We start from the raw sequence: 25,981 nt of genomic DNA, 5'->3' as shown, positions 1-25,981 counted from the left end.
TTCCTAATCAATGAAATCGATCGAGAAAAAGAGAATCAAACATGAGTTCTTAAATTAAGTCCTAGTTGATTTAAAAAACATTGAAATTGAAAAGAAAAATATTTTTCCAAGAGTTGATATACTAGCTAGTTTAAGGTCAATCCTCGCATGCTACTCATTTTTCGATTTTGAACACGTCAATTATTATGTTGTGCAAGTATAAAATGTCTAAAAAATAAGATGTCTACATATATACCTGATGAATATTCCAATCGTAGAAAAAAAAATGTTTCTAATGAAAATAATTTCTAAAAAAAAATTAGAGCGCTAAATATAATTATTTTTAATCTTAATTGTCATCGAATAATCTTGAAATATAACTCTAATTATATGCACAATTTCACACCATTAATTACTTCATACTTTGTATCTTATGTTACGTACATTATTATATTGATACATTGTTTATGGCTAAGTTGGAGACTTTACTAACAAAATCAAACTCATGCAACAAACAAACCAATCCCAATGAAGCTATGAACACTGTGACAGGACCAAGCATCCACAGCATCAAAGGAACACTAACACAAAAAAATCTACTCCCAATTAGAGCGAATGTGAACCCTCTTTCTAGAATTGTTTGTGTGTAATTCCAAGACAAAAATTCTCCATGAGTGTTCATAAGAAAATTTGCATCAATTAAGAACCCTATGGCCATTGAGCTGAATAAGAAGCTAAGAACAAGGCATAGTGAGGTTGAGCCATATTTTAATGTTATGATTTTGTCTGATTTTGAACCAAAGAATATGCTGGTGAAGACTGAGTGCCTTGCACTATAGGCATTGTTGGTTAGAGCTGCCAAAGCCATGTTTATTAGAATGGTTATGGAAGCTATGAATATGGCTTCCATCAGAGTGTTTCTCATGCTTTGCACTGTTAGCATGTTCTTCTTATCATCACCCTGTACCAATTAATAACATCACAATTATTATCCCATTCTAATAATCAAAATTTTATTATTATTATTATTATTATTATTAGGGATTCAACTCAAGTAACTATTTTGTTTCTTCTAACAAGAAATTTATTTATCGCTAATATTCAAATTTAAAAGTATTAAATGTAAACATATAAGGAAATCTCTCCAAAAATAATTAACTTAAGTTGATCAAGTGGTTAATTCACTCATCCACTTAAATAAATGCTAAAAGTTCGAATTTCACTTTATGTATGTGCAGTTATTCATTGGCCAACAACAAATTCTAAATTGAACAAAGATTTGTGACGAATTAGTTTTTAATTTGTCGGATTAGAAGTTATCGTAAATAAAAAAATTCATTCAAAAAACTTCATTAAAAAAAACCCCCAAAAATTTATTCGAATATTTAGTCCTTAAAAAATGTCAACGACTAATTTTGAAATAGACATGAATTAAGTCATTCAATTCAATGTTTATTTGACCAATTAATTTAGTTTTAAACATCGATGGTTATTTTATATTAGGAAAAACCAAATTAATGCGAGAAAAATTTGTGATCGACTAAAATGATGTTCATTTTATATCTAATAATTAAAATCCAAATTAAATTAAGTATGGATTCATCTATATATATATCCTCTAACCAAATATACTCTACACATACATACAATGATAATTATTGACACACAAATTAATAATAATACCTGGTTTAAGTTGAGAGCCCAAGAAGTCCTCCTAAGCTTATTGAGTCCAAAAGTTGTACGTGAAGGTTTGTTCTTGATGCTATGGCAGAGATAGGCATGGTACCCTATTGTTATGAAGAGGCTCAAAGGAACCAATATGGTGTCCAAATAAACACCTATTCTCATCATCTTTCACTCTGATGAACCATGAAATTGAAAATGCATTCTTATATTAATGGGGATTTAGTGGGAATATCCCAACAATGCACCACACTTCCGTAAATAATGCCATAAATGAAAAAAGCATGATCAATATATATAAATGGGAGTAATAAATATCGTAATGTGTGATCATTGTTCTATTTAACTATTGTTAGTGCTATTTAAGTATTAATTGTTCATAACACTAGTGGAAATAGTAGTAATGGACACCAAACTTGACATGGAGGGTGAGTCACACTTTCTTTTATATGTAGTCAAGATATAAAATATTAGTATTCCAGTCTTATCCACTAATTAAGTCGGTTTCGATCAATGGAAACTTTATGTCGGTAATAATTTTCTAATTTTTTAAATAAGTATAAAAAATAATTTTTAATTAATTGATATTAACTTTTTTTATTATAAAAATATTTTTTTATTAACACTTATTCTTGTTAAATATTTAAGATTTAAAATTTAAAATAAAATAATTTTGAAAAATTAATTGCTATCAACTAAAAAATTAATTATCTAAATTTTTTATATTTTAAAGAGCTCTAATTAGCTATGATGCACGGACACTGATACAGACACGGGACACGACACGACACGACACGACACGGGACACGCTGACACGCAAATTTTAAAATCTTACATGATACGGGGACACGCATATATATAAAATATAAAATATTTTTTAGATAAATTGTAATGATATTTTGATATTTTATTGATATTAAAATATAAAATAAAATTTTTAATTATTTTTAATGTCTTATTTTAATTATATCAAGTATTTAAAATATTTTTTGTTTTAATAAATAATAATATATATTATATCTAAATTTATTTTAAAAATATATGTTAAGAATAAGACTGAACACGCGGACACGTGATGGTATTTAAATGTGTCCAAGTGTATCTAATTTTTTTTTTATTTTTTATTAAAACACGGTTGGACACAGCAAACATACCGTATCGAACGAATGTCAATGAATATCGTATCCAAAATATGTCTAATACGCGGATAAAGTGTCCATACTTCATAACTAATTAGATTAAAGTATCTATACCACGATCAATTTATCATGAGTCACAAGTATATATGTCACACTCGATTGATAACTGAATGGATGTATGATATATATTATATAGGAAATATTTTAAGTGCACCGAAAAATACTGATGCACCAATTATTTTAACTGTTAATTTCACTTAATATATATTATATATATTTTTAATAATTCAGATCAACAGTTAAAACAATTGGTATATCAGTGTATTTAAAATGTTTCTTATTATATAATACAACACAAAGTCTAATCTTCTTTTTTTTATGGTTTGTGCTTATTTGAATAATAATTTAATTAAATTATTTTAAAAAAATTTTAAATATAAAGACGTCTTTTTTTTTGTAGTAGACGTATATTAAAAATTATAAATTAATTTTAAAAATTATACTAAATATTAATATTATAATTTTTTATAAGTTAAAAATAAAAAAATTATTTATAGACCATTAAAATAAAACTCATGGAGTTAGCCATCTAATTAATAAATATGGTCTACTCCAGCGGTGGCTTCATTAATATAGAAGCAATTAATTAGAAGAAATGATAAGTGGAATTACGTGGAGGATCAGATGCGCCAACTGAAGAAGGGGGATAGATTATATAAGCAGGACAAAAAATGTTAACAAAATAAAATAAAAATCAATTTAAAATAGTTTAAAATGATTTTATTTTATATGCTTTAATTACTGTTAGAATAATTGAATAATATTACATTTAATAAATATATAATTTTACATGCATAAAATTATAAAAAATAAATTAAATAAAATAATTTTAAATTATAGTCTCTCTATATTATCCAATCAGAATAAAGATTTTAGTTTTTTGGTAATTTTTCATAACACTATATATGTATCCACTATCCAGCATCCACACGCACAGTCTATTATTAGTTTGGTCAAGACTATTATTCCTTGTTTTCCTATATGTATATATATATATCATTCGGTTTGTTTTGCGAACAGTAATTAAATAAATAAAAATTAAGAAAAAAATAAAAATGAAGAAATACAGTAATAACTAATAAATAAATAAAAATTTAGCTAATTTAAATTTTAAAGATATATGTTAAAATTATAAATAAAAATTATTAAAAATAAAAAATAAATCTAAGTTTTAATATATTTATTTTATATTTATTAAAAAATATTTAAAATTTTTTATTAACAGTAGTCTTATCATATGCGGCGTTAAGTAGATGTATTAGCTAAATCCAATAAATAACAAAGGGATTGTCTTTGTAAAGGGACGGCGAAAAATAAGTGTAAAATCTTCAAACGATGGATGCTTAATTAGAAGAATATAGGAAAAAAATTTTATGGTCTCAGAATGTTTAGATTATTAAATAGTTTCATAACAAAATTTGTTTTTTAAGTTTTTCAATAATTATTAAATAGTTTATTTTTAATTTTAATTATAAATTAATTTCGTATATTTTATTTAATCATAAAAATTATTTTTTATTTTATAAATTATTATTTTATTATTTATCTATTATGTTTATTAATAATAAAAAATAAAAATAATAACGAATTAGATCTTCCATTAATCGTAATAATTTTTTGGCAATCCCAATCGATTAAAGTTTATCTTTAATCCATTACATCCGTCGAGGATTTTGAAATCGTGTTTCTTAGACAATCAATCAATTGGATTAACAAAACAATAGATTGAATTTCAGGTTTCTCATAACTCAATCGATTGCACTTCAGGTTACCATAAAACAATCGATTGAAAGTTGCAAGGCAGTATGGTTTTCGCAAAAATCAATCGATTGGTCATATTACCCAATCGATTGAACGATGACTAGAATGTGGGGTTTTTATAATTCAATTGATTGTTTATATTACCCAATCGATTGAAGGCCGCTATTAAAATGATATATGAAGGTTTAATCGATTGGTATGATAATACAATCGATTGAATTTTATACGTGACTAATGGTATATTCCAATTCAATCGATCGATATGATCATTCAATCGATTGAAATGTGACGTAAATAAATTTTTTTCTGCATTCAATCGATTGGTAGGATAATCCAATCAATTGAATTTTGAATCGCGTCATTCTCAATTTTCATATCGTTTTTATAAATTTTGAATCGCACCATGACTAATGGTTTATAAAGTTTCATATTACCCAATCGATTGTGTTATGGGAAACCTGAAATTTAATCGATTGTTTTGTTAATCCAATCGATTGATTTTCTAAGAAACACGATGACGCCGGGACGTCGCTTGGGCCACCAATTTTGGCGATGTTAACAACCCCACTATGGTGAAAGTAGCCAAGAACCCACCTTGGTTGGCTAAGCCAAGGATGCACCTCTTACTCTCAAAGAGTCTAGAGGAAAATAAGCACACAACTGATTTCAATATATAACTCAATCAATTCAACTCATAAACAAAAGAGGTACATATGCATATTTATACTAGTAGGTGAGGGGGAACTTTCATGACTAGGGCGATGTGGGACTAACTCATAACATAATATAATAATATATGCTAAACTAGACTACTTTAATTAACGACACAAACATAAAGATATATGCTCTTGCATCATTCTCCTTGGGTTGAAAAGGGCTCCTGCATTATCTTCCCTGGGTTGAAAAAGGCTCATCTTGTATTGGCAAAAGATTCCATTGGTGAGTGCATTTGAAAGATGTGGAAATGCATAGCTCAACTTGATTTTTTTGACCATCTACATGTTGTAACGGAGTTAATACGATCTTCTTACCATCTTTGATAAAGGAGTATGTATTTTTGAAACCATTATGAATAGCTCTACGATCATATTGCCAAGGTCATCCTAACAGTAAATGACACGCGTCCATCGGGATGACGTCACACCATACTTTATCTTTGTATTTGCTTCCCATAGAAAATTGGACACAACATCGCCTTGTTACTTTAACTTTATTCTCCTTTTTTAACCAATGCAACTTGTAAGGATGAGGATGTAACTCGGTTGGAAACTTCAGTTTGTTTGCCATATAATTTGAAACAACATTTTCACAACTTCCGCTGTCTATGATGACCTTGCAAACCTTCTCTTCAACTGTGCATCTTGTGTGAAAGATGTTGTGGCGTCGCCAACTCTTGTCTTTTATTACCCTTGCAGTATTCAAGTTTCGACAAACTACTAAAGCTTCTCTATAATCGGGTGGAACTTCTTCAATAGCATAGTCAACCTCACCTTTCTCCTCTTACTCCTGAATTGGTTCTTCATTAACCTCTTCCTCGACAAGAGTGATAACCCTTTGGTTTAGACAATCAGCAGCAATATGCCCAAAACCTTGACATTTGAAGCATTTCCTACCTGATGATCCACGCTCATTATTGCCTTTAAAAAATCCTGTCTTCACTTCTTGTTGAACATCAAGGATGACTTCTTTGTTCTTCGACGACTGAGCGTTATTCCTTTATGTTCTTTGCTTTTCAATCTTTAATGACAGCCTAATGACATCATCCAAGGTCCAATATGGTTGCAGCTGAACGACATCAGAAATTTCTGTCTTCAGTCCTACAAGATAACGAGCAATTGTTTGTTCTTCAGGCTCTTGAATGTCACACTTCATAAGCAGCTCTTCGAAGTCCATTGTATATTCTTCCACAGATAACGACTTTTGCCTCAAATTATGAAATTTGATGAAGGTGTCTTGCCTGTAATGTTCAGGAAGGAACTTGCGCTTGAACTCACAACGCATTTTATCCCATGTCTTGATCTTTCTTCTTCCTTCTCTTTTTCGCTGACGCTTGAGATTCTCCCACCAACTGACGCATGCTTCTTCAACTTGATTGCTACAAGCTTCACGCGCTTGTCGTCTGGAATGTCTTTTAACTCAAACACTCTTTTCACTGTGCAAAGCCAGTCGATGATATCATCTGGTTGGAGTCTCCCTTCAAACTCAGGAACATCAATTTTGATTCCTAAGTCTTTAACTTTGTGAGTCGTGTTGTGTCGTCCTCTTCGTGTGGACAAATCTTCAGACGAAGAAGAATAATGAAATGGATTTGCATTATCTTCTTCACTAGAAGAACTGTCATCACTCTTCCTGTCATGATTATTTTGAGCAGCTTCATGTTTTACAAGTTGCTCTTGTAACTCCTTAACTTGACGACGTAACTCTTCCATTTCAATCTCTTGAGTAGTTCTACGCTTTAGAGCCATCTTTTACTACTATGCAATGAGGTTGATGCTTGGTGTCGATGTTATGATGATGCACAATGATGATGGGAATGCACCAATGATTATGGGAATGAATGATAATCACCAACAGAAAATGCACCAAAAGAAGAGAAAAGAACAATATTACCCGAAACTTCGCAGCAGACAATTCGTACTGACGGTGACTCGTACCAACAAAAAGAGAACCGCACTAAAGACCGTACCCACGAACCAAATAAAATTTTACTGGAGCAAGTCGAGGACCGACCTTGCTCTGATACCAAACTGACGCCAGGACGTCGCTTGGGCCACCAATCTTGGCGATGTTAACAACCCCACTATGGTGAAAGTAGCCAAGAACCCACCTTGGTTGGCTAAGCCAAGGATGCACCTCTTACTCTCAAAGAGCCTAGAGGAAAATAAGCACACAGCTTATTTCAATATATAACTCAATCAATTCAACTCATAAACAAAAGGGGTACATACGCATATTTATACTAGTAGGTGAGGGAAAACTTTCATGACTCGGACAATGTGGGACTAACTCATAACATAATATAATAATATATGCTAAACTAGACTACTTTAATTAATGACACAAACATAAAAATATATGTTCCTGCATCACACGATTTCAAAATTCTCGACGGATGTAATGGATCAAAGATAAACTTTTAATTAATTGGAATTGCCAAAAAGTTATTACGATCAATGGAAGATCTAATTCGTTATTATTATTTTTTTATTACTAATAAACATAATAGATAAATGATAAAATAATAATTTATAAAATAAAAAATAATTTTATAATTAAATAAAATATATGGGGTTAATTTGTAATTAAAATTAGAAACAAACTATTTAGCAGTTATTGAAAAACTTAAAAAATATATTTTGTTATGGGACCATTTAATGGTTCAAACATTCTGGGACCATCGAATCCGGTGCCAAGTATATATATATATATATATATATATATATATATATATATATATATATATATATATATGGTAATTGCTTAATTTGAAGTATATGTAAGGGTAGAGAAGTATGAATAATTCTCTACATACAAGCGTTTTTTTTATACAAGTCTTTATAAGTCATTTATATTTACGCGCTTCGTTAGTGCACCTTCTTCTTCTTCTTCTTTTCATTAGAATTTTTTTGTTAGTAGTTTATGATTCTGTAGGTGAATAATATTTCATCGTTTATGATTTGAATTGAATATAATGTAAAAGTTTTACATTGAAAAAAATATTTTTCTGTATTTGCAGTAAATTTGGGTGTAATAGGAAGATATTTGGGTGTAACACGAAGATATTTGGATGCATTTTAAGAATTTTTGGGTGTATTTTTATTCTGATAAGTTCTGCATAATTCAAAACTCTTCCTCTTCCTCATCCTCATCTTCTACTGCATCTTCTTTTTTTTTTTTTCATCATCATCATTATCTTCTTCTTCTTTTTTTCTTATTCATCTTTTTCTTTTTGTTTTACCTTCTCAAGTTTCTTCTTGTTTTACTATCTTAACAAGAATAAAAACAAAAAAATCAAACAAAGAAGAAGAAAAAATACACAATGCTGTAAAATTACTTTGAAGAGGATGAACTTACATTCATTTAACTAAAAGAAAGAAAGAAATAAGAAAAAAAAGAAGAAGAAAAATGCAGCATTAGAGAAAATATTTTTCTGTATTTGCAGCAAATTTGGGTGTAACACGAAGATATTTGGGTGTAACACGAATATATTTTGGTGTAATTTTAAGAATTTTTGGTATATTTTTATTCTGATAAGTTCTGCATAATTCAAAACTCTTCCTCTTCCTCTTCCTCATCTTTTACTGCTTCTTCTTCTTTGTTTTCTTATTTCGTTTTCTTATAATTCTTTTTAGGAGAAAAAATCAAACAAAGAAAAAAAATACATAATGTTACAAAATCAATAAAAAGAGAAAGAGAGAAAAAAATGCAACAATAACAACAGTAGTAAAAAAATAACGATGAGGATGAAACATGCGAAGAAAAAGGAGGAGAAATACAAAGAAGAAGAAGAAGCACAGGAGGAGGAACGTGAAACACGCTATGAAAACCGTTGAGCAGCACGTGTGATTTGGCGCAATTTATATGATTTATAAACCCAAATAACTTGTATGTGTAGTACTACTCGAAAAGTATAATGTGCACAAATAATAAAACAGTGTTTTCGGGAATGAGTGCATGGATGCTGTTGTACTTTACTCACTAGGAGATTTCTGAATCATAAAAATAGAATTGATATTTTGATAATACTACTCTTTTTTCTTATATATATAATGTGACATTATAAAAAATAAAAGTGAAATTATTATTTCTCAAAAATAACAATTCTAATACTCTTTCAGGTATTACATATGCAAATGGATGTTTTAGGCAGAGTTTTTAGCATGAGCACGAAAGATGAGTTGCTTAATTTGATTCAGTTTTAACAAAATAACTATTCTTATATTTAAAATCTAACCAAATTACTCCATTAAGATACTTCCCCATTCAAAGAGATATCAACTCTTTGATGAATCTTTGAATCTTTGATGAGTAAACTATATAAAGAAAATTTTAAAAGTATCTAAGTTAATTTTATATAATAAAAATAATATGTTTTAAAGTTTATTTTTATATAATTTACTAACAAGTATATGTAAATGTAATACTTATTATAATCTTTATTTTTAGTGAAAAATATTATTGTATTAAAATGAGTTTCAATAAGAGTGACATACTTTAAAAATATTATCTATATAACTTTTATCAGAAAATTTTTTTTAATAATAAATATTATTTTTATTTTTAAATTTTAATTTTATCTTTAATATTTGGTTTCAATTGTATGATCATATTTTATTATATTTTAATTATATTCTCAATGAGATAACGTATGATGATGCAATTTTATTATGTTAGTCGAAAATTATTACATGTCAGTGACACATTGAGATACAATTATCACATCAAGGGTTGATTTCCGTTAACGTGTTAACAGAAAAGAATATAATTTAAGGTGAATTCTATCGTACATTTTTTAAAATAAAAGGTAAATTATTTCTTGTAATATTATATATTAAAGTGATTCATCAGATGAGTTTTATAAAGTGAAAGATATCTTTACAAATGTAATTGATGTACTTAAGGTAGAGAGAGCTTATAGTCCGTGATGATAGAAGTCATAAAGACATTTGAAAAGATTCTTCAAATCCTCAAGTCATAAACACAGTTAAAGATATTGTTGTTGATGATGTCAAATACAGATTTCAAGAGATGGTAGATTCGGATCCTCATGAGATTAAAGACATTGTTGTCGATGAGGTGGAGATCAAGTCGAATTCAATTGCAGACGATAGGATTTGCAAGATGAGGTGACAATTATGCACAAGAATTTAATCACTTTCATGGGACAAAAGTTTTGCAGATAGTGAACTCTGAGAATGTTATCACCATAAAGAAGAGGGTGGAGGAGGCACAGTGGGTGTACGCTGAGGTTGGGAAGGAGTGGCGCCTATGTAGCAGAAATTCTCCGTACCTCGGTAGCACAAATGTTGCCACGTATAACGAGCTGAATACGTACTTGCACCTTGTTGATGGGTTTGTGAATTCATCGCAAAGAGATTTCTTCGGCGGTGACAACCACCACCACCACCACCACCACCATAGACTGGCGGTACTAAACTAAATTTAAATAATCACAAAAAAGAGAAAGAAAAGTAGAGAACATATACCTAATTGTTATGGTTAACATTCAACTTAATTATAATTATAAGCACTATATATATCATAGGGGATAATTTATCCTTTATTTTAAAGAGGACATAGTAGTATATTCACCATAATTTAAACATATATTTAAAATGTTCAAGAATAAAAAAATATAGTGTATTACTGTATTTTTTTAAAAAATAATTAATCAAACCTCAAATAAGAAGAAGTTTGACATAACTTAAATAATAAGATTTTAAAATAAAAAGTATCGTATGTATTTTTTTATGCACTATTTTTATGTATTAATATTTTATTTTAATATTAAAAGTGATTGATAAAGATAAATTAAAAGAAGGTTACATATAAAAAGTTGTACAATGTCATTTTTTATGAAATCCAAATTTTAACAAGAACACCTTGAACTTTATATAATACAATAATGAAATACAGCAAAAGTACCAATCTATATTACAGTCCCATGGGTATGTATGTATATTAAATTGGTAATAAATAGCTACAAACGAAAAAAGCACTAGAAGATGATTCTTCCTTCAGGATCATATGTCCTTTTGAATAAAAGGAAATAGAAGCCAAATGGTCTAGCAGCAAATTTTAGGAATGGAAAAACCATTGCATTCACTAAATTCTTTATGAATGTAAAGATAGAGTTGCCTTCAAAACTCATGTACAGCACTTGCCTGAAGACGAGGAAGAACGATAACCCAACCGTGATAATTGAAATCCCAATTGAGGAAGATCCCAATATAACATATGTTCCTGTTCCAAATGCTACGATCATTGCTGCTATTGCAATCAAAATAAAAGAGAAGGCTGCTTCGCAAAAGTAATAGTCCAAGTACTTAGCTTTGTTCAACGGTGAGAAAAGGTGTATGAAAGCTGCGGAAGCGGCCATAACCATTGCTATGGTGTTTGAAACAATGAAAGCTTTGAAAGAAGCTTTGTCCCTGAAGATAGGTGTACCCTTAAGCTCACCGTCTTGCACGGTACCTCCCGGTAGGGTAAATGTAGCTGCAAATGTTACCGTTGCAATCAGAGTTGCCACTATTAAATGTGACTCTTTTGCTTCTTTTGTAAACGTTAACTTCGAGCCAGGACCCATATTCTTTGATTTTAAAGTGATGAGTCGTTGGCTTACTCTAGCTCCAACTTTTTGTAATCCCCAAATTATGCCCTGCATTTGCATATAAAATAGTACTTGTTATATTTTGTGAAACAAAATTGTTATTTGTACATCAAAACTAGTTTTGTATATAAATATATATATATATATAAATATATATATATATATATATATATATATATATATATTGTTTAATTCATTTTCAATATATATTTCGTATTTTAACATATAATTTATACTAGAGACTAATTTTAATAAGAAAAAGTATAGGTAGACAATGAAAATATTAAATAATGTGAACAATAGATCGGATGTTCATTTCACTAGGTGTACGGATGGTTATTTTAATATTAAGATTTAGATGGTTAATTTGGAGGTATAATGTGTTTTTATTTGATTGGTGATTGTTCATGTTGTTCAAGATAGTCATTGTTTACCTAGCACTCCCCTTTAATAATAGATCTTGATGTGCATCTAGTATAGTTGTGTTCGGTAGGTCGGGTACCGGACGGTTCGGGGATACCAGCTGGGTGAGTGAGTGGGTTTTCGCTTGGCTCTGGGACGTGGAGGTGTGGCTGGAGCGGCCGACTTCCCGAGTACTTCGTGTGGAGGGGGGAGTCACCTGCAAAGACATTCCGACGCCTAAGTCAGTGAGGTGTCCAGGTGAAGAGAAAGTAGGGTGGTGCTGGTGATGTACCTTGGAGGAGGGGTAGGATCCTCCCCATATATACTCTGTCAGGTGTGGGTCCCGCGAGGGCAGACCCACCTTCCTCGAAGCTTCCTTTCTCACAGCTGTCATACAGCTGGTAGCGCAGGGGTGTCCGGGTTGCAGACCGGACGGGTCGTGTACACGAACCCGACCGAGTAGGTCGTGTCGTCTGCGGGCCGGGTCGGCCCAGGTGTTAGCTGGGCTGGGCCGTAACAATGCCCCCAACACGCCAGCTATGGCCGTGAGCGCCGTGGTTGGCGTGTTTAACTCTATTGTGGGTGCGATGTCGCTTTGCCGGCTACTCGTGCTCGGGACGTGCTCTCCACGCGCGTGGGCTTCTTCGATGCCGGGGTGTGCCGTTTGACGCCTCGCTTTTTGCGCTGACCATTAATGCTCATAATGGGTTATTTCAAAACCCATGAGCAAAGACTATTTTATCCTTTGCCTTTCGCGCTTCCTTAATTAGTTTCTAGATTCAGTTACGTCTCTCATTTCCACATTCTCATCCCATCCTGCGCTACTCTCTGCTTCTTCATTCGCTCTTCTTCTAGCGCCATCCCTTGTTCTGCCTACATTTACTCTTTCAATTCTTCCAAATTAACGCAAACATCTCTGGTAAGCTTTCCATTTCTTTACTTTTAGATTTTCGTAGATTCATGTTGTTGTTCATGCCATTTGTTTTTCTCTGGTTCATTTTTGTATGTGTGTTGCTTCTTTGATTGCCTTGCATGTTTGATGACATTAGTGTTAAGTAGGGGGGTTACCATTCTAGCATACTGGGTTCAGAATTGTCAAGGTTTGCTTCGTCCATGCTTGACTGTAGTCGCTGAGTAGGTGAAATGTAGTTTTTGGGCTAGTTCCGACCACCCGGTCTCTTAGTATAACTGAGTGGTGCCCCACTGTAGGTATGGCTCCCCGTTACATTGCGCGGGCTTCCGCCTCAAACGCGGCTTACGATCGGTATGCCTAGATGACTTCCAACGTGAAGGACTCCCTTAACCAAATGGGCATGGAGGAGCTAACCGAGTTTCGTCAGGCCGAGTACTTGTGCGGCGGGACTGACGAGGAAGCTAACTATGACGTATTCGTCCCCGCCCCTCACAAGCGGATATACGAACTCAACCCACACTCTCCCCGAGTTTCTGACTGAATTTGGTTCTACAAGGCAATGTTTACTCAATTGGGGGTTCGCCTTCCTTTTTCTTCTTTTCAAATGGCGCTACTTAACCGATGTTCCGTGGCGCCGTCGCAGTTGCATCCGAACAGCTGGGCTTCCATCCGCTGTTTCGAGATGGTGTGTGAATATCTCGAGCTGCCGGTGTCTGTTGATGTATTTCTTTATTTTTTTACCCTTACGAATCCTTCCAAAGAGAGGAAGGCAAGAAAAGGGTTTATGTCCTTCCGGTCTGCCCAGGGTCAAAGGATTTTTGGATTATTCGAGGACTCTTACCATGGGTTCAAGGACAAGTACTTCAAGGTACGTCCAGCCAGAGGTCGTCATCCCTTCTGGTTGTCGTTAGAAGGGCAGCGCCTCATCCTGACATATTGGAGTTTCGGGGCGGGGTCGAATGCTTTTACTAAGGTGACATACAAGGGATGTCATCCGTGGATAAGAGAATTGCCGACGTGTTGTTGGCTGTTTTTGGAAAAAAACCATGTGAACCCCCATCTGCTTATGGGTGACCGGAAAGTCACTAGAAATTACATTTTTGAGTAGCTTTAACTTTAGTTTCTTGCGTTACTGTTGCTTTGATTTGTTGTGCCGATTTCACGACTAACCGGTTTCAATTTTGTTGCAGTGGGAATGTCTGCCGAAGTGACCGGTCTTGAAATCTATTCAATACTTTTCTTACTGATGACAGTGATGAGGAGCAGGCCAACGAGAACCAGGAAGCTCCTCCGGAGAATAACGAGAATCAGGCGGTGCCTCAGGCAGTGCCTCTCCCCAATGCTGCCGAGGTGTCGGCCCAGAATGTTGACGGGGCGCGTGTTTCTCCCATCCAGGATGAGGCTGTTGGTACTGGCGAGGACTCGACCTCCAATCTACAATTTGAGGATGATGATGTGAAGGTTATCAGCAACCCGAAGAGGAAGAGGTCGTCCTCCAGCCCTGAAGGAGCCCTCACTGTGATGGAGAGGAACTTCGATGCCGGAAACTTTATAGACTCTCAGCTGCTTCCCAACACGGAGGAATATTTCCATGGCTCTGATCTCCCTGGGCAAGCGAGGTGGATGTACCGTTCTCTCCTTCGCGGTGCCGCTATAGCACGAAAGGCCGAGTTTGAGCTATCGGGAATGCAGTCAGTGCAGAGGAGGCTCAAATCTTCTGTTAAGGCCAACAACGAATTTAAGGTGGAAGTTGAAACACTTCGGGAGCAGCTGTCCAAAGCAGATGAGAAGGTCAAAGCTGCCGAGGAGAAGGCCGCGGTGGCTGAGGAAAAATTGAAGACTTCTGATGCCACCGTTTTCCGGTTAACCGAGCGAGAGATGACTTTGAAGGGTCAGCTCAACACTGCGCAAGGTCGGGTGGCTACGCTGGAGAAGGAGCGCGACAAGGCTGTCTCATCGACTAAGGCTGCTCAGACTGAGGCTGACGAATTTAAAAGGAAGTACAAAGAGGTCGTGAAGCAGGGGAAGAGCGCTATACTTATGACCAAGGAGGCTCTTAAAGCCCAAGTGAAGATCGTGGCTCCTGACTTCGACACATCGACAATCGGGGTCTTTAAGACCATTCGAGACGGCAAAATTGTCGATATGCCGAAGAAGTGATCTCTGTAATCTTGTGAATTTTGTAATTTTCGTAGACCTTATCATATAGTTTGGTGAACTTTGTTGTGCATGTTGGATATAACCTTAAACTACTTTAGTATTCGCCTGGTCGGCTTATGATTAATGCTCTTCCATTCTTACTTGGTAATGCTTTTTGTTCTATTTTGTTGCCGTTTTGTTGGTATTGGCTTGTCGTTTGTGTGTTTACCGTTGCGTTGGTAATTTGACAGAGCCGAGTGGTGGCCTTATTATTGCTATGGCCGTTTGTTATGGCGTTAATTTGATTGGTTCCCGGGGTGATCAGTCCCGGGCTACCGTATTGTCGTCTCATTTACCACGTATTGTGAGAAATTTGTTGACGTAGAATGTGTAAAAAAGGGGAAAAAGTAAATTTAATCACAAGTGAACATTAATCGGCAGTTAATTAGACCTATGGCAATAATAAGCATTCAACAAGAGTAATTTATTTAACCGTAAAGCGACTTTGGGTCTTACTGAGCCTCGCAGGTCGCCTACTCGGCGTATCTGATCTAGGAGTAAAACCTTCTCAGGTTACTCGCGTTCCATGTTCTCGGGACTTCCTTGCCGTCAAGTCTTTCCAACTTGTAGGCGCCCCTGCCGATTACTTCCTTTACCCTGTACGGGCCTTCCCAGTTTGCTGCTAGCTTGCCTTCCCCGTGAGTCGGCAGTCCGATGTCGTTCCGCCGCAGGACCAGGTCATTTGGTTCGAACTCTTTCTTGAGCACTTTGGCATTGTAGCGTAGGGCCATCCTTTGCTTCAATGCTGCTTCCGACAAATGAGTCATTTCTCTAGCCTCGTCTACTAGGTCTTTTTCCACAGCTTCTTCAACTCCTCCCAGGAGTAATCGTGGGCTCGGCTCGCCGATCTCCACGGGTATCATCGCATCCACCCCGTACGTCAGACGAAATGGGGTCTCCCCAGTAGACGACTGCTGGATTGTGTGGTAGGACCAGAGGACTGAGGCAAGCTCGTTAGCCCATGTTCCCTTCTTCTTATCAAGCCGCTTTTTGAGGGCTAGCAAGATGACCTTATTCGCGGCCTCGGCTTGGCCGTTGGTCTGGGATGTTCCACCGACGAGAACTTTTGCTTTATGCCCAAACCGGCGAGGAACTCTCCGAACTTCCTATCAGTGAACTGCGTCCCGTTATCGGAGATAACGACCTCCGGGATGCCAAATCGAGTTACTACTTGTCTCCACATGAACTTTCAACAATTTGATGAGGATATGCTGGCTAGTGGTTTGGCCTCTATCCACTTGGTGTAATAGTCAATAGCAACTATTAGGTACTTGACTTGCCCCAGACTGACTGGGAAGGGTCCTAAGAGGTCGACTCCCCGGTGTGAGAAAGGTCAGGAAGACGTCAACAGATTTAGCTCGGCCACCGGCGCCCTGTGAAAATTGGCGTTCTCCTGGCACTTGACGCATTTCTTCACGGATTCTTTGGAGTCCTTCATCATCGAAGGCCAGTAATAACCAGCTCTGATGAGCTTCCTTGCTAGGGATTTGCCCTTGATGTGGTGACCACAGCACCCTTTGTGGACCTCTCTGAGCACATAATCCGTTTGGTTTGGATGCAGGCATTTCAGCAAGGGTTGACTGAGTCCCTTCTTGAACAACTGACCTTACACGATTGCGTACTTGGCCGCCTCCCTTCTCAAAGCTTTGGCCGACTTCTCATCATCAGGGAGCTTGCCACTTTCCAAGAAGTCGGTGATCGGGTCCATCCAAGAAGGTTCTACCCTTGTTAGGTGGAGGGTGACCGTCGGTTCTTTTGTCAGGCCTTGAATGAGAGATCGGTTGCTTGTCCCTGGTTTGGTGCTCGCTAGCTTGGACAGGAGGTCTGCCCGTGTGTTCCTTTCTCTCGGGACGTGCTGTACTAAGACTTCTTCGAATTGCCTGGTTAGCTCCCTGACCTTCTCCAGATATCTCTGCAGCAGCGAGTCTCTGGCTTGGTATGTCCCGTTGATCTGCAAGGTCACGACCTATGAATCACTACATACTTGTAATCTCGTGGCTCCAACCTCCCTGGATAGGGCCAAACCCCCCAAAAGGGCCTCGTACTCTGCTTGATTGTTTGATATTGGAAATTCGAACTTAATCAACTGCTCATATACGACTCCCATCGAACTTTCCAAGATTATCCCGGCACCCCCAAATGTCTGGTTGGAAGCTCCGTCCACGTGGAGCTTCCACTGTGTACTCGGTGTCTCGGTTGTGTCTCCTGCGACTTCTACTAAAAAGTCGACCATGGCCTGAGCTTTAATTGCCTGCCTGGGTTCGTATCGTGGGTCGTATTGGGACAGCTCAACAGCCCAAGTCATCATTCTTTTCGCTAGGTTGGGCTTCTGGAGTACCTGGCGAATTCCCTGGTCTGTCCTCACGATCACTTGATGGCCTTGAAAGTACTGCCACAGTCTACGGGAAGAGGTCAGGAGGGCGAGTGCTAGCTTCTCTAGTTTGCTGTATCTTAACTCTGCTCCCTGCAGCGCTCTGCTCACAAAATAAATTGGTTGTTGGATTTTTTCTTCCTCTCGCACCAAGACCGCCGCCATTGCTTCATCCGTTATGGCCAAGTACAGGTATAGCGGCTCACCGTTCTTGGGCTTCCCGAGGACAGGTGGAGTCACGAGTATCTTTTTGAAATTCTCAAATGCTTCTTCACATGCTGGGGTCCATTCAAACGCTATTCCCTTCTTCATCAAGTTGAAGAATGGTAGTGCCTTAGCAGCCGACGCTCCGAGGAATCGGGACAGCGCGGTGAGCCTTCCTGCCAACCTCTGAAGGTCTTTGATGCACCCTGGGCTCTTAATATGGAGTATTGCTTTGCAGTTCTCTGGGTTGGCCTCCACCCCTCTTTGGGTTATCATAAACCCCAAGAATTTTCCTGCTTCCATGGCAAAGGCACACTTAAGTGGGTTGAGCGCCGTGTTGTCGGAGGGAAGCGAATACATTTTTCAGATCGCTTATGAGGTCTTCAGACTGTGTGGTCTTTACCAGTATATCATCTACGTATACTTCCACCGTTTTGCCTATGAGGTTGTTGAATATATTGTTCATCAACCTTTGGTAGGTGGCCCCTGCGTTCTTCAGCCCGAATGGCATTATCTTGTAGCAATATATTCCCCCTGGCGTTATGAATGCCGTCTTTTCTTCGTCTGGTCGGTGCATCGGTATCTGATTGTAGTCGGAATAAGCATCCATGAAGCTCAGATACCGATATCCCGCCACCGCGTCGACGAGCGCATCTATGTTGGGAAGGGGGTAAGAGTCTTTGGGACATGCTTTGTTAAGATCGGAGTAATCCACGCACATTCTTTATTTTTCATTGTGTTTTCTGACCAGAACTACATTCGACAGCCAAGTCGAGTAGTCGAGTTCCCGTATAAATCCTGCCTCAAGGAGGCTGGCCGTCTACCTGGTCACCTCCTCTGCCCTTTTCTATGACATTTTCCTTCTCATATGAGCGACTGGCTTGGCTTCCGCCTTTAAGGCCAGGTGATGAGACATGAGCTGGGGGTCTATCCCCGGCATGTCAGCTGGCGTCCAGGCAAAGAGGTCGCCGTTAGCCCTAATCATCTCCATTAGGGGTTCTTTTAAATTGTGTGGGAGGTTTCTGTTCACGAAGGTGAACTTCTCCTCGGAGTCGCGAACCCTGAACTTTTCTAAGTTCCCCTCCGGCTTGGGCCTGGGATTGTCGTCAATCCGAGCGTCCAGGTCGGCGAGGAAAACTCCCGACGCCTCTTTGGATTTCTTTCTCAAGGAGAGACTGGCATTGTCGCAGGCGACTGCCGTTTCCAAGTCCCCCTTTATGGATCCCACAGATCCGTCATTAGCGATGAACTTCATTATCAACATCTTTGTACTGATCACCGCCCTGAGATCGTTGATGGTCTTTCTCCCTAGGATGACGTTGTAGGCCGTGGAGTCTCGGAGAACCACGAACTCTGCCATTACCGACCTTCTGCCCTGTCCTAGCCCTATGGATATCGGTAGGGAGATTATCCCATCGGGCTTGATGAAGTGGTCACCCAACCCCACTACATCGTGCTGGTGAGTCTTTAAATCGGCATTTCGGAGACCCAGAGCATCGAACACGTTGCGGAACATAATATTTGAATTAGCGCCGATGTCTACCAGAATTCGGTGATTAGGCCGGTTCCTACCCTGGCCGTGATGACCATCGGAGGATTTTCCGTGATCTCCTGAAACCATTGGTCCTCTGGACCGAATGATATGGACGGAGTCCTCTTGGAGTTTGGCACAGGTTTGGAGGATGGGACCGCTAGGACTTTGGTGTCCTTCTTGTGCGCCGACTTCGACCTTGGAGCTACGTCTCTTCCGATTACCACGTTTACTATGGTAAGGCCGCGTTCGTGGTCCTCTGGCTCTTGACGTCGCTTAACGTGCGGCTCTTGTCCTCTCCATCCCAGTCTCGTTCTCGCCTTCTCAGCTCCCTGATGAGGTGGGAGAATTCGGCCAGCTTTCCATCCCGGATCGCTTGTTCCAGCGCATCCTTTAGGTCAAAACAATCCTGCGTCTTGTGCCCATAGCCCTTGTGATAATCGCAATAGAGGTTCTTGTTCCCTCCAGTTTTGTCCTTAAGAGGTCGGGGCTTCGAGAGAATCTCCTTCTCGGCTATTTGCTGGTAAACTTCTACAATGGGACGGTGAGGGGGGTATAATTGGTAAACCTTCCCACCCGGGGAAACGGCTTAGGTGTCCTGGCCGGTGCGCCGTCTTTGGCGTGCTCCTTCGGCCTTTTCCCGCTACCGTGCTGCCGGGGTTGGTTAAAAGTGGGCTGAAATTGTTGGCCGCCACCACTTGACTGACTTCTTCGTCGTTGATATATTCTCTAGCCACGTTCTGGATCTTCTGCATCGTCCACACCGGTTTGGTGGTTAGGTGCTTCCTAAAGTCCTCATTCAGAAGTCCATTCGTCAGACATAAGCTGGCCACCGAGTTGGTTAGGCTGTCAATTTCCAAGCACTCATCGTTGAACCTATCAAAGTATTTCCTGGTCGGTTCGCCGGGTCTTTGCGTCACCCCGAGTAAGTTGATCGGGTGCTTCGCCTTTGCAATGCGGGTAGTGAACTGAGCCAAGAAGGCGCGGCTGATGTCTGAAAACTTGACTACGGAGCCTTGCGATAGGTTGTTGAACCACCGAATTGCAGGTCCTGCTAGGGTGACCGGGAAGGCGCGGCATCTCACCTCGTCGCCTACTCCTTCCAAGTTCATCCTGGCCTCGAAGGCCGTCAGATGTTCTTGTGGGTCTTGGGTCCCATCATACTTCATGTCCGTCGGCTTATCAAAGTGCTTTGGTAGCCGGACCTCGAGGATTGAATGGTGGAAGGGGGTTGCACCCATGATCACGGGGCATCGTGTTCTCCTTGATCCTTCTCCATCGTCCTCCTTACTTCTCTCGGCGGCTGGTCTCCTAACAGGTCGGGTGTAGATTATGGGGTCGTGCCGTCTTCTTGGCACTTCCCGGTTCTCCTCCTGGAGACTATCCGATCCGGATTACGGGCTCGATGTTCGTCTAGAACGACTTCTTTGGGGAGTTCTCACTCGTCTGTCGGAAGACCGCGAATAGCTTGGTTCAGGAGTTTGTTGACGACGTCCCTGATCGGCCAGCTGGTGTTCCAGGTTCTGCACCCTACGTCGCAGCTCCTGCATCACCCTGGCACTATTGCTGCCCGTTCCCCCGAAGGGGCGTCTCTCTTGGGGTCGTGAGGGTGGCTCGGGTTGTCGTAGAGGGGACCTCGTACGCTCGCGGGCCGGGAGGAAGCCACCAACGCGGCCCCTCTGGGTTCGTTTGCATCGTCGAGCTCCACAGGGCCCAGTAAGAAGTCCATTCGGGCGTTTTTCACAGACGGCACCAATGTTCGGTAGGTCGGGTACCGGACAGTTCGGGGAGATCCCCTGGGTGAATGAGTGGGTTTTCGCCTGGCTCTGGGTCGTGGAGATGTGGCTGGAGTGGCCAACTTCCCGAGTACTTCGTGTGGAGGGGGGTGTCACCTGCAAAGACACTCCGACGCCTAAGTCAGTGAGGTGTGCAGGTGAAGAGAAAGTAGGGTGGTATTGGTGACGTACCTTGGGGAGGGGTAGGACCCTCCCCATATATACCCTGTCAGGTGTGGGTTCCGCGAAGGCAGACCCACCTTCCTCGAAGCTTCCTTTCTCACAGCTGTCATACAGCTGGTAGCGCAGGTGTGCCCGGGTTGTAGACTGGACGGGTCATGTACGCGAACCCGACCGAGTAGGTCGTGTCGCCTGTGGGCCGGGTCGTCCCAGGTGTTAGCTGGGCTGGGCCGTAACAATTCCTAAAACTAATTTTGTCTCTACTATCTTTCTTTACTTTTTTTCAGTTTTTTATTTTTTTATTTTATTTTATAATTTATTTTGATTCAATAAAAAATTATTTTTATTTTTTTGTAATTTTTATTTTATTAAATTATATTGCATTTGTTTTGTAATTATACTATTATGTAATATTTTTATTTTTTGATTAATGATTATTGTACAATAAAATTTTATTAATATTTTTTTAACTATTGGTTTGCTGAGTCTTTTATATTCATATTATACTTTTAATTTTTTTTTGAAATTATAGATTATATTTTTATAATATTTATATTTATTAATAAATTAATTTAAGTTTATAAATTTATTTTTTAGTAACAAAAAAATACTTCAAAAACAACATTACCATTAGAGTTTGGATCTCAAAATAATTTATCAATCTCTTCTAGTAAAAAGACATTTTTAAAATTCAAAGTAAAAAAGTTTTATAGTTGATTTTAGACAATGACAAAAGATTTCAAATGATGTTTTATAATAATAAAATATAATTATAAAAATTTGAGTATGTAATTAGATTGTAATTTATTAGTATTGGTGTATGTAATTATTTTGATTATAGTTAAAAGTCCACCATATTTGTATGATTGAATGTAGGTTTTTTTACACATGAAAATTGTACAGGATATATACTTGTGTGATTTTTTCTTTCTCTGCTCTGTTCTGGATTTAGAGACAAAACGCAAATAATCTCCTCCACTTCAATTTTTTTAAAAACAACTTAAAGAACTTAATTTTTAAAAATTAACTTAATTCAAGCCCCTTCTCAAATTTTAGTATTATCATCAATGTGTAATGAATAACTTAAAATACAATAAATTAAGTAGCTTAACAAAGTAGAAATTATAAATAGGAAATTGTTAATTATTGTAATTAATTAAAAAAAACTCATTTTTTTGTGATATTAAATTTCATAGAGCAGATTATCTCCTCTTCTTTGTTCTCTCTCTTTTTCCTACCTCTCTTAATCACATTTCTCTTCTTCACCTCTCATCTCTTCTCTTCACACCGACAGAAATAATGAAAGTGTCTTACCTTAAACCGTAGCTCTTCATCACTACATGAAGTAGTGAAAACGATATAAAAATGAAATGCAAATGCCACTGACATATTTAGTTACGACTAAAATATTTGACCTTATCCCACTGAATAAATTATTCAATTAAGTGCCGACAATAATATATCAATACTCCTCAAAGATTGGGTTAGAGTAATTAATTAGGATGGAAGACATGTTTACCTTTTTTCGCAGCGTTGAATATTCAACAGTAGTATAGGCAATATCAAGAGGTGTTTGATCTTTTTTATTCAAAGCTAATTTGTCTATTCTGCGATGAAAAATCAGTTCCCAACTATCGAGACGAGAATATGCAAGGTGATGTAAGGGTGTGTTTCCATCAATGTCCCTCTCATTGTAAAGGCCACTTAGTGAGAGGTTCTGCATCATTTTACTAACTACAAAGCGGCGTTCTGCATTCACACCATAATGCAGAGCATTGCGGCCTTTATTATCCACTACCTCTGCACAATCTGGACAGAATTTTATTATGGCCTTCATATTTTGAAAATGACCATAGTATGCTGCAATGTGAAGTGCTGTCTTTCCCTCTTTATCTTGCATGTATGCTGTGCTTTCATCTTGTTTCAGTAACAACTCTGTCAACGATTTGGAGCGAACTTTAACTGCATAATGAAGAGGAGTCCAACCATTTTCATCTGTATGTTTAGTGGCGGCTCTCACATATTCATTCTTTAGAAGATTTATTGCCATTTCTGATGATGAGAAACAACATTAGAAATTAACAACTTTTTTTAGAAGAAAAAAAACCCCAAAATTACAGTTTAAATCATTTTTAAAGAATATATTCATTTTGCCCTTACAAAACTTAAAAATTATCTATTTTGGTTTGATTTATTCGGTAAAACTTGTGGCGACAAATAAAATGCTAAAATGGCATGCTAAGATGAATTACGATATATTTAATTAATAAATTAGTACTTAATAGAACAAACTAATAACAATAACTAAAATACATAACTTTTAGATTTTACTAGGCCAAAACCAAAATAATAAGTATTATGTTGTAACTAAGAGATTTATTAATAAAAGTATTTTAGTATGAGAAATTTATATATCAAATTCTTTCAAATATCTTATATAATAGATAAATAGAAAACCTATCGTCTATATATATTTAAAAAAAATTAGAAATTTATACCTTTTATTAATATTAGTTAATATTTTAAATTAATACCTTATTTGTATACTATTATGATTAAGGTTTAGAATATAAAATTGAGTACTTAAAATTTAGAGTATTGGCCAAGCATTCACAAAAAAATGATCAATTTTATAAATTATGTAGCATTGCTCATATCACTAATTTAACATTTAAAATATACCACAAAATATTTTTTATTATAATTGAAATAAAATATTTTTCTTTAAAATTAAAGAGTTTATTATTTCTAACAACCTTCCTTCTTTCTCTCTTTTTTTTCTCATTCTATCATGTATATTACATGATAAATTATATAGTATCTATAATATAAATCCAATATTAATTATACATTATTCCTAGATGAGCAAAATGTGTTATATAACATTTTTTCTTTTGCAATTAAAGATTTCCTCTCTCTCTTTATTTTATATTATCAAATGACATATATGTAGACGGGTATGATGCATTACCTAGATCACCGTTAATCACCGCAGCATGCAGTGCCGTTCGTCCATTGGGTCCTTCATATGCAGGTGATTCCACTCGCTCCAATATCTTAGACACGATTTGCATATATCCCCTCTCTGAAGACAAGAAAAGTGGAGTCTCTTTGGCTTTATTAGCAATATTTGAAAGTTCAGGTTCCTCATTTAGCAAGATTTCTACTATTTCATAGTGACAATGCCGTATTGCCTCGTGTAACGCAGTATCATTCTCTTGGGTTTCAGCTCTTAAAAGCCTTTTTTCTGCACCAATTCCACTCTCAATTTCAAGCAACAAAACTTTGGCACGCTCTATTAGTAAATTTACTATAGCCGAGTGTCCGTACCTATAGTGAGATCCAAAATATTTTGTTACTGGAAAGAAAAATAATTTCTACGTGTGGAAAAATAAATTATATCATTTTTAGTTTAATTTGGAATTTATCAAAGTTGGTAAAATAAAAAAAATCAATCACTCTTAGATTAAGATAATAAATTCATACATAATAAAATTTATAAATTTAATTATAAGTAATCTCTTATTTTAGCACTTTACAATTTTTTTTTCCTTTTTCATATTACAAAACTTCTTATAGCTCTCTCAACACAAATAAACTTATCCTCCCATTAATCAATTTTGGTCATCATTTTTTACTATTAACTTAGTTTTTTAGTCGAATAATCCAATAATATACTTTAATCCACACTTTTAAATATTGATAGCTAATTGCTAACAAAAAATAATAAATTTTAATGACTCTCTAACGTTTTTAAATAATTACTAATTAATTATGGGATTTGGATACATATTAAAATACGAAATAATTGCATATTTATATTTATAATCAAACTTAGTAAGAAATATAATCAAATGTTATAAATGATATTGTCCTCTTGCGTACCTAGCAGCCAAGTGAAGGGGCGTTTCTCCTTTGATGTTGGGAAGCAGAAGTAGACCTTCACACTTGTCTAAAATCTGTTGTACGAAACGTTCTGAAACGGGTTCTTGTTTGATACTTTTGTATCTGATTAGATTTAGAAATTTAATTCGAATCTTTAGGAGGAATGGTAGTGGAAGTAGACTTGGAGTTGTTTCTGTGGATGTTAAGTGCACGTGAAGGACCGTGTTTTTGTTTGGTGTGAGGATAGACTCAATGCTTTGGACATTGATGAATTCCTTGAAATTTCCTTTAACTGCAGCCTTGTAAAGCTTACGATCGATACATGTGATATTGTTGCTGGGCGGTGATACTGGCAATGATGATGAGGAGGATGACGACGATGATGAAGAAGAAGGAGCAGACGAACCAGAATCCAGACTTGGGATTTCTATTGTCTCCATATGATTCTGCCTTCTTTTTTCAACGTTTCTGGTTTGTATTAAGTAAAGATATGTTGAGATAGATAGTCTATAAGTGTTATATATAATAATATAATAATATATAATATAAACTGATGCTCAGGCTCAAAG

General features: G+C 36.8%; 2 protein-coding genes across 2 annotated transcripts; both read right to left on the bottom strand.

Moving 5' to 3' along the window:
• Positions 1-377: 377 nt before the first annotated feature.
• On the bottom strand, positions 378-1,943 carry LOC112743857 (uncharacterized). The gene is made up of 2 exons (XM_025793235.2): positions 1,663-1,943; positions 378-940 (listed from the first exon to the last, which is right to left on the bottom strand). Exons 1-2 carry the CDS (start codon positions 1,828-1,830, stop codon positions 428-430), a joined length of 681 nt encoding a protein of 226 aa, XP_025649020.1. The 5' UTR covers positions 1,831-1,943; the 3' UTR covers positions 378-427.
• Positions 1,944-11,209: 9,266 nt separating this feature from the next.
• LOC112743856 (protein ACCELERATED CELL DEATH 6-like) lies at positions 11,210-25,894 on the bottom strand. The gene is made up of 4 exons (XM_025793234.3): positions 25,413-25,894; positions 24,499-24,857; positions 23,047-23,579; positions 11,210-12,000 (listed from the first exon to the last, which is right to left on the bottom strand). The coding sequence occupies exons 1-4, from the start codon at positions 25,850-25,852 to the stop codon at positions 11,341-11,343; spliced, it is 1,992 nt and encodes a 663-aa protein (XP_025649019.1). The 5' UTR covers positions 25,853-25,894; the 3' UTR covers positions 11,210-11,340.
• Positions 25,895-25,981: the final 87 nt, after the last annotated feature.

This window comes from Arachis hypogaea, chromosome 14 (genome assembly GCF_003086295.3).
Source record: "Arachis hypogaea cultivar Tifrunner chromosome 14, arahy.Tifrunner.gnm2.J5K5, whole genome shotgun sequence".
NCBI lineage: Eukaryota > Viridiplantae > Streptophyta > Magnoliopsida > Fabales > Fabaceae > Arachis > Arachis hypogaea.
The sequence above is the reverse complement of the archived record's forward strand: the minus strand, read 5'-3'. Positions and strand labels throughout refer to the sequence as shown.